The following is a 23,270-nucleotide window of genomic DNA, read 5'->3' on the forward strand; positions in this document are numbered from 1 at the left end:
TTCTCTCTTTAATACCCATTGTGACATATATGGCACTCTTGGCCGCCATATTAAATCATTAAACTCAATAAACGGGGGGGACAAGCACTATATATTTTGATTTCAAAATGGCTGCCATCACGCTTCGAACATTGTATTGATGTCCTTGAGTTGTTCGCGATAGAAATTGCACTTAAACGGTAAAGCTATAACTTTTTAGCTGTTTCATATATACAAGCTATAGTTAAGGTATAAAATATAGTTGAATAATGGCATTAAAATAAAAAATTTTTATCGTGGAATGCGTTTGAATTGAGACGTGCCAAATATGTCACATTGTTCATTTATGAATAATTTTATGCAGTGCGGTAATTGAAATTAAATGAAGATATGATCTTCGCACTTTGCTGGACAATTTAAGCAATCGTCTCAGGACCTGAAAAAATCAGGTGACTTAACGGGATTCGAACCCATGACCTCTGCGGTGCCGGTGCAGTGCTCTTACCAACTGAGCTTATGAAGTCACTGAGTGAACTCAGTAAGTTCACTCAGTATGAAGGTCACTCACTGAGTGAACTTCATAGCTCAGTTGGTCAGAGCACTGCACCGGCACCGCAGAGGTCATGGGTTCGGAGCCATCACCATTGGAATTTTTTCATCAATTTGATACAAACGAGATGATTGAAAATATTTGTGAACAAACAAATATTTACAGTGTAGAAAATTATGGTGCTTCTGTAGATACATCAGTCAATGAGCTGGAGAAATTAATTGGCATGTATTTCCTCATGGGGTTGATTCAGCTTCCATCAGTGAAAGCTTATTGGGAAAGTGCCACTCGGTTTCCAGCTATTGCTGATGAGATGAGTCGGAATCGGTTCCAAAAGCTCCTTAGCTCACTTCATTTTGCTAACAACAATGAAGTTACTGATGATCAAAAAAAAGATGGGATTTGGAAACTGCGACCATGGCTAAATCAGCTGAGACTAAATTTTCTAAGAGTTACCCGTGAAGAGCACCAATCCATTGATGAGGTCATGGTAGCATTCAAAGGTAAACATGGTCCTCGTGTGTACATGCCAAATAAACCAACCAAATAGGGCTACAAGTTATGGGCACAGGCTTCAACAAATGGATTTATGCATGACTTTATGGTCTATGAAGGGGCATCAGAAGAAATCGTTGATTGTTCAGATGTTGGTATAAGCGGTGAGGTTGTATTGAAACTTGCATCAAGCTTATCTTCTGGTAAAAATCATAAGCTTTTTGCAGACAATTATTTCACTTCACTTCCCCTAGTTGAAAAGCTTCAGGAGAGAGGGATTCAATTCACTGTGACCATTCATAACAAACGATTGAAAGGATGTCCACTAGTCTCTGAAAAAGACCTAAAATCAAAAGTCTAAGGATCATATGATATGAAAGCTGACTTAAACAAGAAAATTGTTCAAAGATGGCTGGACAAAAAAGCTGTGACACTGATTTCAAGTTATTGTGGTGCACAGCTAATGGGAATGGCCAAGAGATGGAGCAAAACAAAGAAGAAGTTTGTTGACATTCCAAAACCCAAAATAGTAAATGAGTATAACAAATTCATGGGAGGGATTGATCTTATGGACATGCTCTGCTCTTTCTATCGATATTCGATCAGGTCCCGAAGATGATATTTGTACATCTGGTACCACACCTTGACAGTTGCCTTGGTCAACTCATGCCTTGTTTATCGCAAGCATCAGCAAAATCGTAAATTCATGAAGCTTAGCAAATTCCAAGCCTTGGTTGCAGAAGGTTTGTTAAAGGCTGGGAAAAGCAGGAAAAGAGGTCGTCCATCAGACACCACATCTCCACCATTTAGAAAGCAACCCACCGCAGCGCCGGTAGATGATGTGAGATACGATTGTGTCGACCACATGCCAGAATGGGACAATGAAAACCAGCAACGCTGCAAGCTTTGTAAAAATAATCGCTCTTATATTATGTGTAAAAAGTGCACTGTGTTTCAACAAGGAGAGAAACTGTTATCTGGAATATCACACCAGGCGATAACACCTTAGTTACTGTATATGGAGAATAATCAGTTGATACTTGACATACATTAAAAAATGCCATTTTTTTTACTATAAATAGTTCATAGACATCTTATGGGTGCTGTTTTATTAAAAGCTTTGGGTTTAGCACAGAAATTGGTGTTATTTATAAATTGCATGTTTCAGCAAAATATTAGAGTAGCACGCACCTAAATGCCCAATGTGACAAATATGTCACAGCATAGAAATGTGCTCTAAGTATAGAAATCTTCAAATTTTTTTTAAACTTTGAATTTTGGCACTATTTTCAAGAAAAATTCAAAAATTCAAATTTTTTTTTCAAGTTTTTCATACTTTGGGTCATTAAGGGTTAATATATATATGTCATCACCACATGAATGGTCAGATGCAAGCATATGAAACCTAGCATAAAATCACAGGACATGACCACCACAACTTGCACCTTATCAAGCACAATAAGTTTCAATGGACATATCAGAAGAGACAAGAGAGAAAAATTCACGTTTTACTAACAACTGTGGGGTATAAAGTTGTCACACTTAGCCATTTATTTACTGATTATACATGGTCAAGTTTGAGAAATATATGTACATGGATACCTGCCAGACTTCTTGAGTTCAAACTACACATCAATTTCTTTCTCCTGTATTTTCAGCTCATGTGAGGGAGGGGTGGGACCTTGATTATATTACTATGTAAACCTCATCAAAGATTGAATACTTATTTAAGCCAAAAAATTCAGGGTACAAAAATTTCACTTCATAAGCATTTTGAGGTTTTATGATTTTACTCCTGAAACATCTACATTAACAGAAAGTATTAATTACAGCTCCATAGTTCTCACAGCTTGCTTTTGCTTTCAGTTTCACATCCATTCTCATCATGAAAAAAGTTTTCATTCACAATATACATGTCACTTTTTCAATATCTCTACAGTATTCTGATTGTTCTAGTTGAGAAGGTGCTTTCGTCCAGCCAATATCACTTTCTTGTCAAACACTGGGAGATTAATTTTAGTATTATGCTTATAGAATGGGTTCATCATTACCTGTTAAAAGTAAAACTTCACTTCATTTTCTATCACTACAACATACATAGTTTTCACATATCAATTGCACAACTCACTTCTTTCCAATGCACATATTTACTTATATCTAACAAAATTGTGAAATCAATAAATGTATATACCTTAATAAATGTCTCGTACACGTCATTAAAGAAACTTTTAATTCCATCTTCATTCTTCACATCATGCAAGATCATAAATCTCATACTTGAAAAATGTTAAGGCAATGAACACACTGTCTGGGATATGTCTGGAACAACTATTATTGATGGTTTATAACAATATAATTTAAAGGATATCGCCAGCAGTAATAAATGCAGACACAAACCATTCATTAAAACGGTCAACAACCTTTAAATACCTGTAAAAATAATGGAAATATTAACAATAAAAATAAGAATCACTTATTTGACTGGGCATATGGGCAAGAGTAATTTTCTAAGGAGGAAAATGGACTTTACATATACATATTTATGTGTCCAGTATACACTATCCCAGTCTGCCTTTGAAATGAGCTCATTATACTAACATGTTGTTTGTAGTCCACATAACTTCATCAACAAGATCAAGGGCTGCATGAACTACAAATTGGTTCAAATGGGGATCATTACTTTTCTAAAAAAATTATAAAAGAAGACTTGCATCATTGCCCAGTACAAACATGGCATAGCATACCATTCGCAGAGAGTTAAAAAGTATAAAATTATTACACCTTTATCTGATCTCTTCCAGTGTCTGTGTTCGTATGACCGTGACTGAATCTCATGAGTGGAGAAAACTCAGTTTCATAAATTGGATTGTCATTGTGCCCAACGATGGCAAAATAATAAAAATTTGACATTATTTTTAGATGAGAAGTTTTTGCAAATCAACCGCCACGGGTATATTAAATATACTATACTTTCATGATGATAAAAAATAAAAAAAAAGTGAGCCTCGAATCTTTCCACGAAATATCGAAAGTTGCGAAATCAACAATAATATAGTGCCTGCAGTGCAGCAGGCAGTGGTCAAAACCATTGGTCAAAAGTAGTCGAAATTGTCCATAGGCTGAAAACAATATTGTGTATTCCAAAAATTGCTCTTGGATATATGGGCTAACCGAAAAAACGTTTTTTAGTTTATGAAATTAAGAGGTTTCTGTATTAAAAATATATTCATCACCATAATTTTTACAAAAATGCAAAAATGCATCGTATAAAAAAGTAATTATACTATTGAAAATTCATAACTTACCCCTCCCCAAGAGGAATATTGAATTTGCTACCTTGCTGTTGCCTCGTGTTTATCTGAGCCCACGATTGATCTCCAAGGAAAGCTTTATGGCGGGTATTCTCACCACTTGCAAGTAGCGCAGGTCTTTTTAAAAATTCCTTTTGTAAAATGATGTGATGCTTTTATGAAAACAGAAGCCTAAGAAAGGTACGTCAATGACATAATAATCTAAGGCAACTTTTTTTCTTCTTAAAACTAGCGTTAAGTTAAAATGCAATATAAAAGATTATAATTTTTTGCGAACAGACTGAGACAACTACAACAAGTTACTGAATACACATTGACTCTACTGCAGTTACATATACTTCTTCAATTCAGACTGATACTGATTTAAGCTATAGATTAATATAAGGCAAGAAAATTTAGCACTTTGGCAACTGTCATATTTCCATGCTCTGTGTCTGGATACCTCATGTTTATAGTGAAAAATGCATTTGTAGCTGACCATAGCGACGCATTGTGCTTTTGTACAATCAAACACTTTATTTGCATTTCATTACTGCAAAGTAAGTTTTAAGACCATGTTATGGAGTGCAGGCGTATTGTAGCTTCATCCTCAATACTTTTTGTCGAAAATTCAATCAGAATTTGTGAACTGCAATCGTTCCGAGATTTTTGGCGACCACTTTTGAGTTGACAAGTATGTCTTTTGCACTGGAAGACTTTCATTTTCATAACAGCATTGAATACCAAAGCATTTTTGTGAGTTTAGGCAACTCACTAAGTAATGAGGCATGCTATACTTGATGTTGGAGGAAATAGATTTTTTGGTGAAGCTGGTTTATTTGAGTTTTTACTGAATATTTTGCAAAACCAACATTTGTATTCAATGTTCACGATGACTGTAATCTGATATGATCAATTGCTTTGTTTTCATAAAAGTTGATTTCCACTCTAAGCGCAACAATAATTTTACTCTGAACACTAAGGATCTAGTTAAAAAAAGCAAACATACTTTCCAGACTGTTTCGGCAATGTCTATATCTTCAGGACAGAATTTTTTAGTATAGAAATGTATTTTGTCAATGTGTAATGTGCTTTTCTCAATGAACAATGCTCCAAATTGAATAATAATCAAAGTTTTGATGAAAACATAACTATCAGAAGATATAACAGACTTGAACTTTAGTACATGAAAGAAATATTATCTTGCTGTTTCTCTTATGCTCTGTTTATGTCATTGATTGATTCAGGAGGATTTTGTAGTGAAGGGTTTGCTCTAGTTTGTAGCCAACTTTGTTGGTGGTGTTATGCCATTTCATATTTTCTTATAAAATTCTGATTGGGAAATATTTTTGAGACTATTCTTGCCTGGTTTAAGTGGAATTAATTTTTGTAGCATCAAGCTATTTCTTATAATGATAGGAAATCAAAGTAGGTGCTACCCAATAAAAATGGCATCTGGTGGTGCACAATACAAAGACTATAAGGGAAAGAATGTTGAGCAGAATAAACCAAAAAGTAATAGGAAACCTCCAAGAAGTTATTCAAGTTTTAACGGTGACCTTAGCCTTCATGCTGAATTACAAAGAAATGAACATGAGGATTATGATTCACTTCCAAATAATTTGGTATGCAATACTAAAATTTTCATGGGTAGATGTAATTTGTATATATTTTAAAAGCTAAGATCAATATATTTTTGATCTTTGAAGTCATGGACAGGAAAGGAAAGTTTACAAGGAAGGAAAGCACCCTTGTTTGGAGACCAATTCTCATCTGATGGATCGCCTACTTCATTTACTCATAAGAAGCACACACCTGCGAATCTCCCCAGGACAAAATTTTCTTCTTCAGGATCAGCTCAACATTGTTCAATGGACAAATTGAAACAACATTTGACTTTTTCAAATGAAGATGAGGTAAAAACAATAAGTTAATAACTGGAATTTTTTGCTTATGAAGGCATTACAATCACATTTCTAAAATTACATAACTGAGCTAGCCATAAAAAAGAAATGTATTTTTAAGAGATATTATTGTATGTTTATTGATATTAATGTCAATTTTTGTTATCAATGTAGAATGAAGGGCAACATAACAACATCCCTGTTAACAATGAACGCAGCTTTCAAACACAACGTTCACCAACCAAAATTAGATCTTTCAGAAGGCAAGAAAAAGATGGTGCTGGAATTAACTCACTTCAACCAAAAATGTTAAGGTAGACATGGACATATTGTTTTGTCTTTATTTATTATTCAGATCATGATTCTATTGTTCTTTTTAGCCTGTTGATTATAGTAAAGCAATGAGTCGCTTGAAACAAGTGCGGGTGAGAAACTAGAAATTTTTGTATGTTCTCATCACACGGACGGTATTTACCATTAATGCATTTTCCCAACTTGCAGGGGTATCTTAAACAGGCCACTTCTCTTTACATAACATTGAGTAGCAAATCAACATCACCAGATGAAGCTACTGTAAGTAATTATACGATTCAACACTTTTACATAAGTACCAGTTGTACAAATTACTGACATATACAAAAGACATGTCATCATGTTTGTTGTTGTTTCTGGTGCATATGTTATCATGTCACAATTACTATATGCTTTAAATCCCACTTTGTTTATGAGAATTTTGCTTTAGTTTGTTCACTTTCAATTTACGTATTGCAAATAGAATATGTATGAATTTGTTCCCCTAAATTTCACAGGATGAAGAGTTAGAGCAAATGGATAAACTGGCTAAGTTAATTAAAGACTTAAAAGCCCAAGAGATGGCCTATGTAGATTTTGTGCAAAGAACTAACGTATGTAGATATTTTCATGTTAAAATTGTTATTGTGTGTCTTGTATAAATTTGTTACATGCAAGTTTACGTAATGTAATTTCTATTTTTCAACATTAACATTTAGACAACACAAAGAGAATCTTCTCTTGAAAATACACCTTCTGCAAGTGTTGTGTCACTGGATGTTGAAAATTTGGTATTGTCAATTGCTTTAGAAAATTATGTATAGTTTTTTTTGTCTTTCATGTTTTCTGTTTAGCAATTATCTTTCTCAATGTTTTGCTTTTGTCTTTCTTCTTTTCCTTTTCTTCTCTCCTCTTTTGTTATTGTCACTTTTGTTGTACCCCTTACGTATGTGTTTTACTGGATCCTGTCTAAAAGTAAGTATTGTAGTACTCAAACCCAATAGTTTCACTATCATGTATTGCAGGGGGGCTGAGTGTTGAAACTTTATATTTTGTTCAGGATAATGTTGACGTTGCTTCTGAAGATGATTTGGAGGGACTACGACAACAACACGCGTTATTGCGACAAATGGTCGAACAACAAAAACAGGTATAGTGTTCTCGCATTTACCAACATTTACTAGAAAAGCACCAAGTTAACTGTTTAGTGAATGAAGGTGTTAAATGTGAAAATAGTTAATGTGTTTTGAGTAATGATAAGGTGGAAAAAATTTCAGTATTTGAAATGCGGTTAAAGGCATTTTTGCTGCTTGTATTTCTCTCAATCTTTATTCCATACTTTTGGTTCAACTTTATGGTAAAAACCGTTTATTTTACACACGTAGTTAAAAGAACTACAAGAAAGGCAGAATGCATTACTTGACTTGCAACGTCACGCAGAGGATCAACTTAAAGAAGCTGAAGCTGAGGTAAACGTGCATGATCATTTTTTCTTCATACTGTCACAAAGATGTACGTTATTTGGTCTGCATAATGTAGAGACGACATTTTTATAGAGAGATTTAAGTACGTACATGAGTTTGTATACAGAGATTGCGTACGTAGAGCAACATAAACAAAGTAAAAAACGTATGATTTCGTGGCTGAAAAATAGTCACGACATCATAGTTTATAGCCGTACTGATCGACTTATGGTGACCTGTACATGTTTGTGTGTTGAAAGATCTAAATGACTTGGCAATGAATGATGGTTTTATGTTTGAAAGGGGAGACGAATTTCAAATATGATGAATGGTCACGGATTACACCATGGTATTGTGAATGTCGATGGTAGGGAAGAAGGCACGGAGATATCCGAAGACTCTCACAGTTTGCAGGTGCAATTACCTAATTTTATGATGAAAGATCCAATAGTTTTTTATAACATCTTTATAGTAAAAAAGTTTAACAAAAGTATGATACACACTTTAACTTGTTATTAACTTCACGAGCAATTAAATGATGGCTCCCAAGTTCATCATGAGGGAATTGAAAAATAATTGTTAGCAGACAAAAATGACCAAATTTAATATGTATTGTGCCACTTTTTGACCATTCTTTTTCTCAGGATAATGTTGCTGGTGGATCTGGCAATGTTGGTGAATTGGTTTCAAATGATTCACGTCATTCCAACGACCAGGTATTGTAAAGTAGCTACAACTACATCCCTCTACTCATATGGTATTGTAAAGTAGCTACAACTACATCCCTCTACTAATGTGTGTAAAACTGAAGTATTATGTAACTCTTTCTACGTAGGTCCAGCGAAATCGTAAAGCTTTCAATAAACAGAAGTGTGAAAATTTCAAAAACCGACGACTACCAAACGAGCAGGTAGGGTGTTTATCAGGGTATCTTATCTATTCTGATCATTCGTTTTGGTTTTATTCACTTAGTCGGTGCATTGTCTTTATCGTAAATTTTGTAACATTTGAATATCGGCTGTGTTACTCCAGAACACCCTATTGACCTACAGCGTTATATACGTATGAAGCCATAGATTTGTCCACGAAGACAAAATGCAGCCAGACAGTATTGTTTTCAAATGTTTAAACAATTCAGACGTGAATATCGGGTAAATCTTCAATAATCTACTCCATAAAGTCAAATGATACGTACTTAAGTCATATGACAAAATCCAAAAAATAAAATGTAGAGTTATGAAAGATGTGGACTAATAACAAATGTCAAAAAAATGTTTGAGATAACCAAATTCCAAATCAATTAAGGTTGTTGTTTGAAATTTTGCGCTTTCCTCGGATCCCAAGTTTACGATAATTTTATTTCTTTTTCAATGATTTCTGAAGACTGAATCTCTGTGTATATAAAATAAAAGTTAATACTTCTGTTTTTATTGAAAATGTTTTTATTTTCCATGAAGCCAAATTAGTCAATGGATTTTTACATACATGAATAAAAATTAAATGGGGTTTCATGAAGAAATAAAATAAATGTATGAAACATTTTATGGTTGATTCTAATTGCGAGTCAAAAGGCAGTGTTTCATTAAACTTTGCCCATTCCTTGAATCCTTGGTCTGTTCTACGTATGCTCAAGCAGTGACAAGTGCTTATCGCGATAAACATGATATCATACTGTGTAAATATGGGTGTTTTTATTGACACAGAGTTAAATCTATGGAAATTTTCCATACGAGGTTTACGTGTTTGCGTTTTTTTTGTAGCCTTCATGGGTTGCTGACTCAGCAGGCTCTATTACTCCTGATAATGAGGTAAGAGAAGTCGATATTTGTTTCTTGTTTAGATAGTTTGACTATGTTTTACGTTGTGTTCAATAATTAAGACCTTTATGTACGAAAGAACTTTTTATTATAGAGCCTGTAAGCACTCTGCACGTAGTAGAAATTATTAATTAAATTCCTGGAAGTTGAAAATTTCTACTGTTGTTACAGTTTAAAGTTATACACGTCATGTAATTATTGGATAGGACTGATAGATAAATCTAAAGGGATTTTAGAAACACATGTTGGACACTTTAGGTGCAAGCATTGGCCGCCGCTGATGCAGCACAAGAACGACTTGAGCTGGAAAGCAAGATGATGGATTTACAAGCTAAGAAGGAGGAAATGAATGTACTTGTTGCACACTTGCAACAATTGCGAGAACTGCAGCTTGCTAAAGGTGCGTTCGAGATTGTAGCTAATGCATTTTTAAATGTCGAGAAATGTTCACTCATATTTTTGGGTTACGTATCAAAATATAGCTATTACGTACGTATGTCACGCAAGGTATTGTGGGATGTTGGCATTTGGTTAATTTACTAATGGATCTTGTGTTCAGAAATGGCCCCTCCACAGGAAAGAAGTGTAAATGAAAGTAACGAAAACCAGGATGATGATGTTCCTCTTGCTACAAGATCAGCAAAAGATACTGGAGAAAATGTGGACGACGAGAAGATTATTGAAGCGTTGCAGTTACATAAAAAATTAAGGTTCTCACACATTTACTAGCTTTGCCGGAGTATTCAATATTGAATATATTTAATGTATTGTTACAATTTATATTATTGCAATAATTTATTTATTAGTAGAACATTGATTGTCAGTTTTGACGCATTGAATGTATTTAGAAGTTTGTGAATGTTGCATGAATTTCATTTAGGAAACTTCAGGACGTGCGTGATAAACTGGAAAGGCTTAAAAATCTATTTGATGGTCAGCAGGTTAGTATCAAAGTCATGTATTTCACCACACTTACAATATGCACCTACGTAGCTTATTTATAATTTGTAAAATTTACTAACTGCATATGTAATTTTATGAAAGATATTTAATTTTGGTGTTTGTTTAGTAAATATCGTGTTTTTCATCATTACTCAAAATGTTTTAACGAACGTCTATTGAGTCAATTTTACATTTATTGACGTACGTAGATAAATCCCAGCAGGGAGAGGGCAAGAATAACCGAAATTACAGAAGGACACGAGTCTTCGGACAATAAAGGTGATGAATCTCAGATGAGTAGTGTTGATCCTGATACTGCTTCTGATGATGTGCCACTTGCAAATATTGATTGGATTTTGAATTCTGGTATTGATGATCCAGAACTCATTGAGAAATTAAGGTGTGTGGATTTATCATTTGAACGGCTTAGATATTTTCGTTTGCACTGTAACTTACTATACATGTATGTCATAACTGTACGATGAAGTTTTGTCATCACATTATAGCAGATTGTGGATTAATTATTGTACTATAAATAATTATTTATTGTTCATTTCAAACTACTTTGTTCATTGGGTTTGCAAAATAAAGTTAGGAAACGAAGCTGAATTCTTGCGATAATTGGACTGTTGTTGTAGTAAAAATTTCAAATTTTTCTCTACGTGTTTTTTCATACTTTAATATGTAATTTTCCTCTTGCTCATATCTAGGCAAGTCAAAGCTGCAAAAGAGAGGGTTGCTCATTTAAAGCAGCGTAGCGAGCAAAATAACGTAAGATATTCTGTAAAAATCACGGGTTGTCTTCTTTAAGATTGTGTTTTTATTTATTCATGTTTGTTTACACAGGTCGATGATTTATCTTACCAAGCAAATGCCCTTAGCGTTCAAGCACATGGAGCTGTTGTAATGGACAATGATTCCGCTGCTCAGACAGACAATGAAACCACAGGCTCAGTGTCTAGTTCTCTTTTGTGGCAAGAGGACCCAGAGTTTCAAGAGAAACTACGGTTATTAAGATTTTTCATCTTTAATTTTGAAATTCAGACTATATTATTGATATTAAGATTTTTTTACTGTTTTTGGCGATGTCTGATTTGCTGGCATTGATCCACAACAAATATTTAATTAGAAAATTGCATTCTAATATTTCCGAGAATGCGTTCACATTATCAAGCAAACAAGACTGTGGACAATTTAGTAAATTGTTATATTCATAATTTGTTTTGATGACAACAAATTACACCTTCTAAAATAATATTATTCTTGTGGTGCTGTTTTAGAAAGTTGAATGTTGCCCGCAAGAAGTTAAGAAAGTTACAAGCACTAGTTAAAAAAACTGAAGAGGTGACGTAATGATAATTGTGTACATTTAACATTGCTGTTCTTGTTTTACTTACAAATTACTTCATGATTCATCATCATTGAAGAAAATGTCTCATACTCGAGAATTAATGATAATTTATTCATTGTTTTTATTACGTATAAAACTTTTGGTGATGATAAAAATTTTATTTTAGCTTCCATTGGATGCTAATGGTAGACCATGTTTGCCTGTGGAGATACCGGATATGAGTTTCTTCGGACGAGGAAGGCGAATCTAATGCTAACAGTGCTGGTGCTGTTGGTAATGATGAAGAAAGTATTGACAGCGAACAAGATGCAACAAGTGAAACATTAGTACAGGATAATCTTACATACAGGTGAGGATCTCGCGTTCTTTCACGCTCATACTGGCATTTAACACGCAAACAGGGATTTCACCTAAAATTTTGCCGGTGATCGTTTGCAATCAACGTTCCTATAGCATTGTGGTGTGTCATTGATTTATGGATAGAAATCATTTTTGTTTGTATGCGCCATAGTGTTATTTGAATCTTGAAGAGTAATTTTACAATTTGTATATTGTTCATTTTATGTAAAATAAATAGTTTCAAATGAACATTCGAGGAGCGAAAAATATTTTTAGTTTTTTTCTCAACGGAATTTCCTACTTTCTATAATCTCTGAAAATTCTGCATGTCACCACAATTTTAAATTTGCATTATTCATTCAGACAACAAGAAGATGACGAAAGTAATAATGTTCTTGGTTATATGAATACAATCGATGAACAACGAGCCACATTGAATCGTCTCTTTGCTGAAGAACGAAAATTACGTGAGACTCAGGCACATTTGAAAAAATTACAGCAACAAAACGATGCTATGACACAGGTTTATTTTACATCTATTAATAACATATTTGTCTGTGTTATCCTTTACAGAATATTCTAATGAGACCTCTGTGTTTACTGCATTCTCTTCAGCGGTAACTAATGTTATCAATGAAGATATTCTTGGGCTCCTAACTACGACATTCACCCTAATCTAATTACTGTTAAGCCGTACAATTTTTCTTTTATTCTGTATTATATTCCAATTTTAATGAAGGAAATGGTTGAAAATACAGTACAAAGACTTTCACGTAAAAAGTGTGAGATACAGTAGGCGCCTGTCCCTTTATTTCATGGCATCGATTAACTGACTGCCAGTTAACCATAGAATTTTATTACGAAAAGATCTTACAGATTGGAAGAGAAAGCGGTCGCCAAATTCTTATCTTTCTATTTTTTGTAAATGAAAGAATTGTATTTGTTTATATTATACTATATATGTGGATGAGAATTACTTATTGTTCATAATTTGTAGCTCTATCGCGGGTTGTGCTTTTACAAATACAAAGTACAATTTTTTTTATAATAACTCATCTTCCTGAATATTTTCACTGGATTATTATGATCACAACCGTTTCTACTGTTATGTAAGCGTAATGAGAATTCATTGTTGTTTCGTTCATGAATATCTTTATATTGATGATTTTATAGACTCGACCTCCCGAACGAAGTAAACAACATGATAGTTTTATCCACAATCCCACTGAAGCAAGCTCATCTGGACTTGTTGCAACTGCAGACTCAGCTACGCAAACGCTTTTCTCTTCAGACGTGCATTCTGGCAATCACCAACCAGGTTGTTCTTTGCTTTCATCAATAACTAAAAACTTCTATTGTGTGAAAATTTAGAAAACACGACGTGTCGTTTAAGACGTCGTGAAAGTTGTGTAGTGTGTGGACCTATCTACGCATGCGCACATCACGCAATTTTTACTTCGTATTCATAACGCCTTATTGATCGTTCTTGTTTATTAGCCAATGATGAAAACAACAATAGATTAAGTAGCCATTTGGTGTTTCTAACCAAACAAATATTTTTATTTGATACATCAATATAGTCGTTATGACGTCAAGTAAAGCATTTCATTTCAAATAGTAAACTAATTTGAAGATAATGCTTATCATAAAATGTTTCTATCAGTGATAATAATGGAAATCGAATGCATATTGTGCAACAAAACACTTTAAGATTAAGCATTTGCTCAATCGAAAAACAAAATTCTTTACTTTCTTTTTGTGTTATGCTAGTAGAGCTTTGATAGCAAGAACAAATTGCGTCAACATTTATCTAGAGAGTTTGTTTTATTTTTATAACACATTTAGATGATTCGCTCTCCAATACATTATTATGGCGAGAATTGCGCCGCCAACGTGAACTACAAGAACAAAAGTTAAAGAAACGCAAGGAAAGGTTGTTGTTAGAACGTAAAGCAGGACGAAGATTGCACGAGAATGCATCTGAAGATGAAGGATTCGGTCGTAGTACTTTAAGTGCTGATATCACCACAGCAACATGGGGTGGTTCTACACAGATGAGTAGTACACAAAATGATTCTGCTGTATCTGAAGGATCATCAAATGATAGTGATGAAGAAGTAGGTATTTATTTTATAATGATCGTTAGTCATTATGCTCATTGGTTTTATGTTTTTAGCTATTGGTTGAGGATGATGCGTTAGATGATATTGTTCAAGCTGAAGAAGAAGAAGAAGAGGAAGAGGAAGGACATTCGGAAATGGAATTATATCCAACTGCATCTAATGGTGGAAGAAAGAAATTTCCAAACAGTCAGAGGAAACAAAATGCAAGCCAAAAACGTTTGCTTTTTGGTAGGAAATTTATTTGTTTACATTCTACACGATAAATGGAGATTTGATGTGTAATATAGGAGTTTTATTCCAAGTAATTTATTCCTTGCCACAAACACCAACCCTGGCTACGATTTAAGAAGTAGTTAAGGGGAGATTGTTGTTATTTATGATTGAATCGCTGATTTCTAGAAGAATATCTTTAATACCACTATTGTACATGAAATTTACTTTTGCTTTCATTCACATCTTTGTAGAAGGCTTACGTAAACAAGATTTAGAGCGTCATGAAAGATTTAAAGGTTGGCAAAATTCTTTGTTCCCGTCAGGAAATAAGAAAAGTTTTAAAAAGACACAGGTAAAAGACAAACATACAAATGGATTGTATGGAAAACTAACTTTTCACATATTCTCTATGAAAACTAGACAAATTACAGGACGATACATGTACTTCAATTATACAACATATTATACTTACATATCTTTACTACAGAGTCTATATAAACGTAACCTACAGTATATATAAGCTTGCGTCGCCACTGGACCATTCTTTTCACCCACCTTTAATTTTCATTGATATTATGGGCTGGCATATTACATTATATTACGAATGTTAACTTTTCTCTACCCGTATAACAACGCTTAAATAAAGTACTAGCCTGAACATTTTTTGCAGCGTTATAGTAATCCTCGTGCGTATGACGATGAAGAATACTCTAAGACACGAGAGAGGGCTATGTGGGAGAGACAATTCAATGTTATGCAAGCACAGCTTGAGAACACAACGACGCTTTGTAATACTTTATTACGAGATCAGCAAACTCTTATATCTGTTCTGTTGAATCGCCGTGAACAGCCATCAACACTCGGTATTAGGTTTTTGTGTTTTCTTGCTATTTTTTTGTGTCGCATTCATCATACGTATAATGGCAATCAATGCAATATTGTTTGTCAAATACCTATTGCGATGTTCTTCATGTTACCATAATCGAGGAATCTATTATTACTTTATAGGCGAAACATCCTTTAGTCAGTACCAGCGAAGACAACAAGAAGCTTTACAAGGAATCCAAAACTACTTTGATCAACAGCGTTTTCTTGTTCAACAACAACAAATGTTACAAAATCTAACCGAGTGTTATTCCCAAATGCAACAACAACATGAAGACATGTTGCATTTACAACAAAGTTTTTCTCAGTTGTTTTCATACCCCTCGTCAGAAGAGAAAAATTGCCAACCTTCTCCTGTTTCAAATACAGTGACGTCAACATTGGAGAATTCCCGTACATCTAACTCTTTCAGTTTTCAACCAAGGACCTCCTACCGACAAAAACCCAATGTCTCTTCTGTTGCCCGTGAAATACCTCCACCTTCATCATTCACTTCCTTTCAGGTGAGTGAATTTTGCTCGAGTTAACAGCTTCAATCAGTTTTTCACTATTAACTGTACATCGTATTTGTTTCTTCTCAGACAAGACCTTCAGTTGAGCGACATGTTCATGATCATCGCTCAGCATCATCGCAAAACCCTCTTTATCCGTCCGTATCATTTCCCTGGCTACCTGATCTACGAAACAGACAGTTCCAATTTCAGGGAAGCACAAATCCTGACACAGGTGTTCCAAGCCCTGAAACAAGCAACAGTCAGGCTATCAAATCATCCGAAGTCAAACCAGTTTCAGCTCGAGTTGTGAGTTCTATCAGCGTCACCTCTGCCAACTCTTCACCTATATTTAACCGTGTCACGTACACTGGTAAGTAGTCGTATTTTAAAGTTACACTCAAACTCAACTTCAAGGCATGAGATTGCGACTAAGTGAGATATTTACCCCAAAAGCAGTGCTAGTAGGCCTAGTTGCTCTTTGGCCAAGATTTATGACAAGTGAACTGCGTATGTTCGAGTGAACTGAGCAGGCTCGGATAATTTCTTTAATACTTTGTGAATAATTGAGTTATTTACTCCAAAGTCTGTGTTAGTATATCCAGTTGATCGTTACTATGACCATAAACGTTTACAGTTGTTTAAGTCGACTGCGCATTTAGTTGGTCTTTGCCATGGTTATGAACTGCAAAATTGGTCAAGAGGACTGTGTATGCTGGAGCGCATTTCCTATGTACAGATTGTGAATAAGCGAGCAAATTGAGCCAAAATCGTAGCTAGTAGATCCTATTGGTCGTTTCCACGACAATATACTCGTTTCTTAGACCTATAAAGTTTTTTGTACATTCGGTTTACGTCACAGCTTCAGTGCTAATATGGTTTAAAAATAAAAGTCATTTACAAGTAATGTTCGTTGTTTTTGTAAACTTTTTTTCAAATCATGTTACTTTAGATTCAAAGGCAAATGACAGCAATAATGTTGTGGTAGGTAAACAATTTCCTACCCCACTCAGGGCATCTGCTGCTGCACAGCTTGCTGGCCAAGATCAGTCTAAGTGGCGTGGAGCTAAGAGAAGAAGACAAGAGGATAAAATAGAAACGGATTCTGTTTCTTCACATCAATCGAGTTTACCTGGCGACTCAGAGAAACCTGGCACGTAAGGAAAATCTTATTTTACGATCACACAAACTGATTCTTTATGTTAAATGCTTCTCTTTATCACATTTCTAGCGAGTCTGATGCCCAAAGTGATTATTCATTGTTTGAAGCTCTTCGTGATTCTATTTATGCGGAAGTTGCAACTCTCATTTCTCAAAACGAATCTCGACCACATTTCTTGGTAATTTGCATTACGTAGATAATATTTATTAAAATATGAAGAAGAGATTATTTTTTACGATGGCGACAGAAACAAGGTGGCATTAAAAATATTTCAACTTAATGTTGGATTCGAAAAAAATGATGACGGTCATCGTATTAAATTTAGCCTAGGGACCTTTTGTTTGAACAAATAAAAATTAATATACCTATGCTCGTCCGAAAAATCCAGTTCCCATAACAAAAAACAGACAAATAAAAATAGCCTTTAATTGTTTTGTAGATAGAATTATTCAGAGAATTACAGCTATTGGGCTCAGACTATCTTCGACAACGTGCATTGTACTCGTTAAGAGACTTAGTTACCCGCTTCTTGAAGGATGATCCTTCGGGAAGAACAATGGACTCATCTAAGGTAATTAATAAAAACAATGTTACATACAATGACTATATACAACTGGTATTGAACTATGGTGTACAGCATTCATTACTCATTTTGTTTGTGCACCATAAACACACGCACACTGTATTGCATATTGTTATGTTGTAATTAACGTGTACAATTGTTTTTTAATGCAAATATAGGCTGCGTATTCATGGCCTGTTTCTGCATCTGAACAAACACCCAGCGAAAGTGTTGCTTATTCAGAAAATGATCAAGACGAGGTTGATTCCTTTTTATGTAAAACATGTGTCAAAACTTGTTCTTTTAAGTAGATCTAATATGTTTTTTTTGTTGTGTTAGGATAAGATGACAGTACAGAAACTCTCAAGTCAAGGCATCTACGATTATGTCGAAGCAGTCGACACTGGAAGTTCTATGTCTACCCCAAATAGCGGAAACTGTGAACCGTTTGCGTCGGAGTTCCTCGGAGAAACTGTCATACACTTGGACAAGGTTTGTCAATTTTTAGTCTCGGTCTCTTCCCAATAAATACCTCATTAACAATATTAGAACTTTAAGAGTGTTCTCTCCACTTTCATATCCTTTCTTACCCCCAAAAAAACACATTAGAAATCCGCATTAACATACCTTGTATTTTAGGCGTTGAAATCAGTGCGAGAGAAGGAACGTGGTGATTCTGATTATTCTGGTGTTGTAGTTGATGAAGTTTCTCCTACTGTTGTTCCAGCTGCTGATTCTAGTTCTGCTGGTGATATTGCTAGTGAGTCGTCGCTACCTGATATACAAGTACGTATTTAGATTGATGTTGTTGTATACTATTGTACACTCGCGAAGCTCGAAGCATTGAAAGAATGTTTTTTTTACTGAGTATTATTGCAGTATTGGTTAAAGTAATTATTGTGAATATTGACCTCCGAATTCAATTCATGCTTATTACAACTTGGTTTATCTCCTTCGAATATAGTATCCAAAAATTGACACCCAAGCTTTGGATCGTCAAATAAAAAAGATTATGGCGGTAACTACATTATTTATTACGTTTTTCTAGGACACCATTGAAGTATTTCATACCCCATTGTAATGATTGATGTCCAATGGCGTACCAGAATGGTTAATGGGGAACAAATTAATATATGCTTGTTTTAATCCGTTGAAAACAATGGATTTCAAAGGAACTTAATGCGGCAGAACATGAGTATATGAATATGTGCTCCCCCCAATCAACGAGTCGGCTACGCCATTGTTGACGTCTCCTTTAGTCTGAAGATGTGTTATGTGATTTTTCTATGACTTTTCTTATGGCATCATGTTGGGGATTAATAGAAATTCGTTGTCTCTCGACACATCATTGGATTGTTAATGATTGATAGGAATTTGTATTTTCTCTTGCCAATCACTGAATACAATATATAATCATTTCTATTGAGTACGGTGCAAAATCTTATGCACATATGTCCAATAATTTTACTCAGGAGGTTATACCTTACCTAAATGATCACATGGAAGACACGTGCTCATTACATTTGCTGAATCATATTCGTAAAACGGTGATGGGGATGATCCAAAATAAAAACGAGGAAAAAGTGAGTGTTATGTATTTCTTTAAAACATAGATGTTCTTAGGTATACTATTTTGATTCATAGATGTACATAAGTGTTATCACGAATCCTATTTCAATGAGAATAATTTTGTTGTACCAAAACTTCATCTATTTATAAATTTTTACCTGCACATGTACCAGGAGTTCGGTAGATTTTTTAACAAGCAACTAGAATCCATACTTCAAGATTCTTTAGCAAAGTTTATTGGAAAACGGTTAGTGATGCTTTCAAAAGTTTTCTGTCCATTATGTCCGTTATTTTTCCATGGTTGCGAAGCATTAAATCATGTTTTTATATTAAATAGAATGAAAGATTGTGGTGAAGATTTGCTAGTTGAAATATCCGAAATACTTTTTAATGAGTTGGCATTTTATAAGCTGATGCAAGAGCTTCAAGGGTCAGTTTATGTTGTACACGCTTTACAATAATACTTCATCTAACTTTTCTAGCGGACGTTTGATTTTTATTTTAGTGGCACAAGGACAAAGATTTTCAACCAAAAAGAGGTACGTAGCAAATATCATATCAACATTTTTTTACTGGTTGCATTACTCCATCCTCATTTTCTTAACTTATTCTAAAATGCAGAAAAATACATCGCACAAAAAGCAGTCCACTAATGAAAATCTTGCGATGAACAGGTTTGTTTACATTAACCTGTTTGGCTTCATGCAGAAGGAGATTAACATGCCATTAAAGAAAATGAACGAGGATGTCACGATGGTATTAATCTGCTTGTTTTAACGCATTAGTGTAAACACTGAAGAAGAAATGAAGAATGATTTGCAGAATGAAGTAGAAGATAGTTCGTGTTCATCGTCAGAATGGCAGGTTGTTGAAGCTCAAGAAGAGAAACCACGTGATGTAATATCACGTGAACTACTCAGCGTGACGAGGAGACTTTAGGAAAAGATAGAGATGATGCTATGGCAGAGGAATTTGACGAGCGGAGAAAGTATGGGTTTTTGAAAGTTTATGTTTATGTTGTTAAAACTATTATTTAATACAGTGTATCCGGATTAAATTACAGCCAATCAGAAGTTGAAAATATTGAATCTTCCGAGGTATATATAACAAATTATTCTTTCGTATTTGTACTCAACACAAACATACTTTCTTCATTTTGCTTATTATAGTGCGTCAACGTCGTGGAATTATCCATGAGCGAGTCAAGACCACTTGCAAGGTACAAAAAGTTGAAACATTGATCGAAGATGTAATGCAGTGGCTAAGACATCTTTGACGTTTTGTTGTCTTGATCAACGTCTCCATTCACTCTTTTTTACGTTCTGCTTAACTTGAACTTTCATTTCCTGTCAATTTCACGTTATTTTCTTGTCCACTATACGTAGAATATCGATCGTCGTGTTTATTTCTGTTGCAATAGTTTATAGTTTAAGATTCATTATATTTTACCACAGTAGCGGTAGCGATGATAATGAAAGTGAGGTCGATATAGTTGTTGAAGTTCAACAAGAGAATGCCGAAGGAGCAGTTTGGAGTGAAGTTGTGGGAGGTATGAATGGAGGTCAAGATGATCATCAAAGTGACTTAGCAAGTCAAATGGCAACTAACGATCCCACAAAAACAGAAGAGGATCAAGGGGCAAGGACTTCTAACCCATCAAAACAAGTTTGTTTATACATTCCCAAAGAATGCTTGAGTGTTTTGAATTGTATTATGAATATGAAGCAATTGCTCTGTCTTTTACCAGGAAGAGGACGAGGATTTTCCGACTAAGTTCACAGGCTTGACTGAAGTTAGTTCTGAATAGAAAAATGATTTATTTAGGCGCGAACGTCTGTTGGGATCTACCATGTACAAATGTACACTGATATATGTTTTAGGCTGATTTACAAGTGAAGATTGCTGAGGAGCAAAGTCGTCATGATGGAATTCACGCGATCGTTGCATCAATGAATGATGGAGAGGGTGAGCATTGAGCAAAGCATCTTTCGTTTATTTGAAGTCCATGTCTCATTGATTAACCATTCATATTGGTCAATTTCTGCCTTACCTTTCTATTCTTTATGAGATTACTTGTGACCAACTTTGTTTTGTGGCTTTCGTCTCTCTCAGCGATCGAAAGTTAATTATTCTGAATCACAGTGTTTATATTTTTAGAACTTGCTGGCGATCCCAACACTGTTCCTGAACCAGGTACCTGCTTACATATTTCTAGAATTTTTCTTTGATCGTGGAAATATTCGCTGAAATGTTTGTTCAAAGATGGAGGTGTTGCGTTTTTATAGGATTCCGCATTTTCACAGATATTTTGTCAATAGACGTACTTTATTCCATGCTTCAGAAGTGGCGTCTGTTAATATAATCAAACACACTCACAACATTCTTTTCTCTTGCAGAAGGATCCGTTATTGTTAATGGAGATGTTATGCACGAGGCGGAGAACTAAGTTCTAAGTTTTTTTGTTCATTCTATTTATTTGTATAGTTTTTTTGTGATGTAGATTGCATGTTCTTTGTTTCATTCTACATATATAATGTTTGATGTTGTTAAAACTATTTCTGTGGTAAATTGTATTTGCGAATTCAAAGAAAAACTCTTGAATCTTCAAATGATTTGAAAGCAGAAATTTTAACTCTAAGTTATATAATCTAATTTCACGTATATATTGAGTATAAACAGACGTTTGTTCAACACATGCATGTATGTGAAGGTGTTGAACAGTAAGTTCTGTGTGTTTCATCAAGTGTTATTCATAAAAATAAGCTTTTTTTTCGTGAAGTTATTTCTTGTCAAGTTTTGATTCCCTCTGCAGATGTTTGATAAATGTTTTTTAACAACTACAAATGCAACATGTTGCACTGTTCACCACCTTCCGTTTTATCCATTTCTAATCGATAAAGATATTGAGGTTAATCTAAATTTCCTGTTAAATTTAAATTTGTCTTATATAGGGCACAGGAGGGTATGACCCATCTTTACTTGTACGAGTAGGTCTCGACATTCCGTGACCCTTTATATTTTCTATGTCTTGGATAAAAGCATAGCCAATGCCTTGACTAAATATATATCTGGAAGGCTACAGATTTCTGTTCTTGCATGAAACCAAAGTTCTGCATTTTAGCTGATGTTATCGTTATGAACTGTACTTAGGCCGTGCATACGTAGAAGGATTGGTGCTAGTTGATTTTCTGGTTTCAAATTTTGGCTTGAGGTTGCTTTCCAGATGTATTCAATTCAATGAACTGACGTGCTTTGTCCGTGACAGTACTGGGTTCTAGTCTACTTCCACTTGTAGGTGACAACCACAACCATAGTCATATAAGTCAAGTCTTATAGAAAATGGTTTAAATTGTGGCTGGATGATCGATTATTAGATAAAGAAGATATTTACATAAAAAAACTATATAAAAGTGTGTTAATTATATTGTTTGAATTGCAGTTATATATATAAAGTTGAATATTATTCATTTGATGAAATTTCTTGTGAGAATTGTTTGAACTGTTATTTTTGTGGCGAATATTTTTGTGAACCTTGAAATATTCAAATTCTGTTTTGTCCAAATAATGGCTCTAACGACAAATTGAGTTGTTGAGTTGTGATACAAGGCAGTATGAATGTCCAATGTAAAACTACATTAATCATAAATACAACTTATTACTTTAATTTGAGGTATTAAAATACAGTTGCATATGCCATTGCTTCAATTTACTTCTACTTTTGTTGCTTACCGTGACTTCATTGCAAAAAGATGGGGCTAGACGGAAGCTAGAGAGAAAATGCTATTTATTCATTAAATGACGCAATAATCATCAGAAAGCCTCGTGTGACAACTTTCATACAATT

General features: G+C 34.5%; 2 protein-coding genes across 2 annotated transcripts; one reads left to right on the forward strand and one right to left on the reverse strand.

The window, feature by feature from the left end:
• Window positions 1-2,795: 2,795 nt before the first annotated feature.
• Window positions 2,796-4,065, reverse strand: LOC124446001 (trafficking protein particle complex subunit 2-like). The gene is made up of 5 exons (XM_046996791.1): window positions 3,806-4,065; window positions 3,623-3,708; window positions 3,393-3,454; window positions 3,216-3,301; window positions 2,796-3,075 (listed from the first exon to the last, which is right to left on the reverse strand). Exons 1-5 carry the CDS (start codon window positions 3,932-3,934, stop codon window positions 2,977-2,979), a joined length of 462 nt encoding a protein of 153 aa, XP_046852747.1. The 5' UTR covers window positions 3,935-4,065; the 3' UTR covers window positions 2,796-2,976.
• Window positions 4,066-4,411: 346 nt separating this feature from the next.
• LOC124445184 (pericentriolar material 1 protein-like) lies at window positions 4,412-23,117 on the forward strand. Its single transcript, XM_046995890.1, is given in 51 exon segments — window positions 4,412-4,515; window positions 5,734-5,939; window positions 6,024-6,230; window positions 6,393-6,530; window positions 6,599-6,643; window positions 6,720-6,791; window positions 7,028-7,123; window positions 7,229-7,300; window positions 7,570-7,659; window positions 7,895-7,978; window positions 8,276-8,386; window positions 8,617-8,688; window positions 8,808-8,882; window positions 9,733-9,780; window positions 10,048-10,189; window positions 10,349-10,499; window positions 10,670-10,730; window positions 10,941-11,131; window positions 11,442-11,502; window positions 11,578-11,738; window positions 12,012-12,075; window positions 12,319-12,431; window positions 12,785-12,944; window positions 13,595-13,739; window positions 14,267-14,538; window positions 14,598-14,772; window positions 15,009-15,109; window positions 15,428-15,620; window positions 15,766-16,145; window positions 16,224-16,506; window positions 17,086-17,290; window positions 17,365-17,473; window positions 17,735-17,866; window positions 18,037-18,117; window positions 18,197-18,349; window positions 18,497-18,643; window positions 18,822-18,875; window positions 19,330-19,440; window positions 19,600-19,673; window positions 19,764-19,856; window positions 19,932-19,965; window positions 20,048-20,100; window positions 20,212-20,336; window positions 20,339-20,414; window positions 20,469-20,523; window positions 20,596-20,645; window positions 20,881-21,091; window positions 21,174-21,218; window positions 21,307-21,391; window positions 21,584-21,619; window positions 21,823-23,117. Coding segments are annotated over 50 exon segments (5,919 nt in total). The 5' UTR covers window positions 4,412-4,515; window positions 5,734-5,762; the 3' UTR covers window positions 21,873-23,117.
• Window positions 23,118-23,270: the final 153 nt, after the last annotated feature.

This window comes from Xenia sp. Carnegie-2017, unplaced genomic scaffold (assembly GCF_021976095.1).
Source record: "Xenia sp. Carnegie-2017 unplaced genomic scaffold, XeniaSp_v1 HiC_scaffold_22, whole genome shotgun sequence".
Lineage (NCBI taxonomy): Eukaryota > Metazoa > Cnidaria > Anthozoa > Malacalcyonacea > Xeniidae > Xenia > Xenia sp. Carnegie-2017.